The following is a 4,019-nucleotide window of genomic DNA, read 5'->3' on the forward strand; positions in this document are numbered from 1 at the left end:
CTTACCTTGCGGACATGAAATTTTCATATTTTTTTCTTGCATATTTAAAATTTTTAAAGGAAATCCATGCATATAATTTATGGACCCTATCTCCCCATACCCTGGATTTTGGACGAGGGCAGTAACATATTACATATTGAGTTGGCACCCCATGCAGAATACAACGATGTTACCAAAGTATAGATGTACCCCACCACAAAACATGGACTAAAAATACACGTGTGGAGTATTCGTGCATGGATTTTGACTCTTTTGCGATGTATGGATTGATTTCTTACATGATCGTGATAGTAACCAAGTGGAAACATCCATCATGAAAGCAATATGGAAGGTCAGGGATGCACATGGATGCTTACCTCGCACCTTCCATATAAATGCTGATAACTGCTGAAGAGAAAAAAAGAATAGATATATATTTGGTTTATGCTCTATCCTGGTTGGTTTGAAAATATTTGAAGAAGTGGAAGTTGGTTTCCTTCTTGTCAACCATACACATGAAGAAATTGGCCAAATATTTAGTGTTATCTATGGCAAGTTGAAGTCAAGGGATGTTCGGACATTGGAGGATATGACATCTTGAATTGGGGTAAAAATTAGACACTCTCGAAAGGAGGAATCAGAAGTGGCTATCTTAGAGAGAATGGTGAAACAATGGATTGGGAGATGTGAGGGATAGAGCAGCTACACAAGTGGGGTAGCAAACCAATAGAAAGGGGGTGGAGAGGCAAAATAAGGGAAGCATAAATGAGGGAGGTGAGTGGGAGGAGATATTGTAGATGCAAGGGTCGGGCTAGTAGGAACTCAAATAGCATCAATGAGAGCCCTTCTACTTCCAGTATTCTTTCAATCATAAGTTTTGGTCTTCAATGCATACATACAAGACAAAACATTGTAGTTATATGCATGCAAGCTTATCTTTTTATGCAAGAATCTTCTTCAGTTTTGTTTCAAGATGCATGCCTTTGTTCAGCATATGCATATTGAGATCTTGCACAAGGGGTTAGATCCATGATGCCACCATCTTACATTGTCATGTGTATTAGTGGGGACTAATTTTGTGGGTGGATGTGGTGCACATGTATGAATTTGTCAATATGACTACCATTGGGAACTCTTGCTACATTGACGATGCTATGATCAGGTAATTTTTTAACAATTAGCTTCTACCTATTGATATCATCTTGTAACTCTCAATGCCAGTTCTTATAAATTACCCTACATTGTGTAAAGGGTTCCCATGCTATTTTTTAAAGCACTTGTATATATGGCATACACCTTACCTATACTCTATTTCATTAAGTGTATATAGTGGGCTATTCCCTTTTGCCTAACATACATATAGAAATAGGTACAAAAACATGAATTTTTAATTTTATGGGCCCAAAGAAGAGTTTATGTCATAATGATGCTTGGAGCCAAGGATTGAATTTTTATTTATTTTCTTTACACAATAAAATCAAATACAACTCACGAAATAAAATAGATCATCCCATTACAATCGGCTAAGTTGCTTAACATTGCATTTCTAGTGTGGTCTAAATATTTTTAAAATAAGAAATAATTTTATACTAGTCCAACCAAAGGTATGTGTGCCTCTACTTTAATTTGTACTCCATTCTTAGAATCAAATATACGTGAATCATTTATCAAAGGATAAAGCTAAAGCATATGCTCAAAATTACAAGATAAAAGAAAAATATGATAGGTAAGAGGAGTATGGGAAAAATAAACACGAGTCATGTATTAAATCCAAAATTCTTTAGCATGTTCTATGGGTGCTATTGTAAGGAAGCACATGGGAAGACATCAATGCAAAATGACGAATAATCTTTACAGCATTGTACATGTATCAATTGAATATCTTCTATGACTTCATTTTAGGGTAAATCAAGCTATATTGAATATCATGAAAGATTAATTTTTAAGACCACCACACAATAGATCCATAAGTGTGGACTTTGTCTAGATCTTTCTAGTTGCAAACAAAATTACAAAAAGTTACAAAGCGTGCACATAAATATGCACATGTAATTTTAGTCCAACACTTTTTACACTACTTGAATCATATCAAATGGGCTCAATTGGTTGTCTCCTTCAATTGTGAGAAACTCAAGTAATATACTTTTGAATGAGTGCTTGCTTGCATACATGTAGGATGAAATCTTGATTTCTAAATACCATGTTATATCCTATGCAATATGGACTATGTTAAGATAGTATTCACAATGGTTTAATTCTCATTCAAGGAGGAAATGCTGTAATAATTTAGTCTCATATTTGGAACATGTAGATTAGTTTAGACACAAAGTTTTCAAATTTAGTCGAGCACTATGGAATGAGAGAGCATAAGCAATATATTCCGAAAATCTCAAAAAATTTGGCCATCACGTCCTAACACATGGTTCTACAAAATGGACATTGTAATGAGAGGGAGAGAGGATACAGTAAGAGAGAGTGGCACTTTAGGAGACTCTAAAAAAATCTCATTAACAAGATAAAGCATATTTGAGTACCCTCAGCAATCATAGGTTGCATAGAAGATATACATCCCACACATAAGAATGTAGAACATTCCGCACATAAGAATATATATATCCCACACATAAGAATGTAGAAAATTGTACTTCTCCTGTATTGTTTTAAATCTCGAAATTACAACAAACTAAGCACTTTAATGTAAGTTTTTTTTTTGGGCAAGAAATCCTACGCCTCACTTTTTCAGATAAAAGGCGTAGATTGCAGAATACGCAGACGAATAGGTATCATCTTTTTGAGCTTCCGTCGTACTGGACGGTGGCAGACCACGTTTCGTCTTGAGCCGCTGCACAAACGTGACGTCTCCGAGTAATTTCCTGAAAACAAAATGCATGCCGAAACATTGAGTTCCTCGGAAATGTTCATGCTCAGTTCACGAAGAAATAAACCTTGATCGTGCGTATTAAGTCCTTCGAGGGAACAACTCAAGGCTTTATAAATATGAAGAGCCGTCTTGTAACTTACTTGCTACCACTTTCGCTGGTTTCCTCCAGCAGATTCCACTGTATGCTATCCTGATCGACTGTCACGGCGGCTTTAGCTTTGGCCGTTACCAGGCTTCTCGGATGGTTGGACATCCAAGATGGTCGACCACCGTTTTCGTCCGGTTGCGGCAAGAAAAAGTGCTTTCCAAACAGCTTATTCTGTGGGATGGTATACAATTTTGCTGTGGCGTTTTGAAGCACCCACTGAGTACCGTTGAAAGCGTAATTTTGATGTCCAACGCCATTAAAAGCCACGTATAGGGTGTTACCCGAAGGTACAGCTATCGAATCTGGAATGGTGAGGCCGTCGAGAGGGCTCCTGGACTCGAGCAGAGAGCGTCCGGTTGCAGTTGCTATTAGGGAGGCAAGCAACAGGATCGCTGCTGTGACAAAATGGATACTCCTCCGCATTTGGGACAGTGAAAGGCAGCGACAGATTTGAATGAGCAGAAGTGACGGCAAAGGAAACAAGGACGCAACAAGAAGCTGGAAACGGAGTTGGTTTGGAAAGGACGAGATGAAAACTTGGACCGAAGGTCTGCAATCGAGGCTTTTTGTAGAGATTTGAATACGTAGGCTTAGTTCCAAAGACCGGGCAAGGACAGGTGAAAAAGTCATTACAACGGTTTCAACGACTCCTGACTTAAATGCGTTAGCGATGACTGAAGCCTTAGCCTAGGCGAGTTGACCGGGTATGCGTAGTTGTCTCCTCGCCGGTAGAGAAGAATAGTAGTCATTCTTAATAGTCATTTTGTTCAATTATTGATTGATAGTCATTCTCAGTCATTCTGTTCAATTATTGATTGATAGTCATTCGTAGCCTAGCCCGGGATACGAAAGCAACGCTGCCCATTTCCTAGTTCGAAATATGAAAGACAATAATCACTTCATGACCAGCATCATTGCTTTCTATTAGCACATTACTTTCAATTTGGGTGCCCTTTAAATGCCGTCTTCTATTATTTTGGTAGTACATTAGACTTGTGTCATCCATCACAT

General features: G+C 38.1%; 1 protein-coding gene across 1 annotated transcript; it reads right to left on the reverse strand.

Moving 5' to 3' along the window:
* Positions 1 to 2,710: 2,710 nt before the first annotated feature.
* LOC147896678 (uncharacterized) lies at positions 2,711 to 3,638 on the reverse strand. The gene is made up of 2 exons (XM_087381929.1): positions 3,001 to 3,638; positions 2,711 to 2,852 (listed from the first exon to the last, which is right to left on the reverse strand). The coding sequence occupies exons 1-2, from the start codon at positions 3,636 to 3,638 to the stop codon at positions 2,711 to 2,713; spliced, it is 780 nt and encodes a 259-aa protein (XP_087238055.1).
* Positions 3,639 to 4,019: the final 381 nt, after the last annotated feature.

Source organism: Dipteris shenzhenensis, chromosome 11 (genome assembly GCF_047967505.1).
Source record: "Dipteris shenzhenensis isolate YYH24624 ecotype China chromosome 11, Dip_SZ_1.0, whole genome shotgun sequence".
In the NCBI taxonomy this organism is placed as follows: domain Eukaryota; kingdom Viridiplantae; phylum Streptophyta; class Polypodiopsida; order Gleicheniales; family Dipteridaceae; genus Dipteris; species Dipteris shenzhenensis.

Coding starts and splice junctions, on each gene's coding strand:
- LOC147896678 (XM_087381929.1), bottom strand. CDS start 3,638: ATGACTTTTTCACCTGTCCTTGCCCGGTCTTTGGAACTAAGCCTACGT. Junction 2,853..3,000: donor ACCAGCGAAAGTGGTAGCAA/GTAAGTTACAAG, acceptor TTTTGTTTTCAG/GAAATTACTCGGAGACGTCA.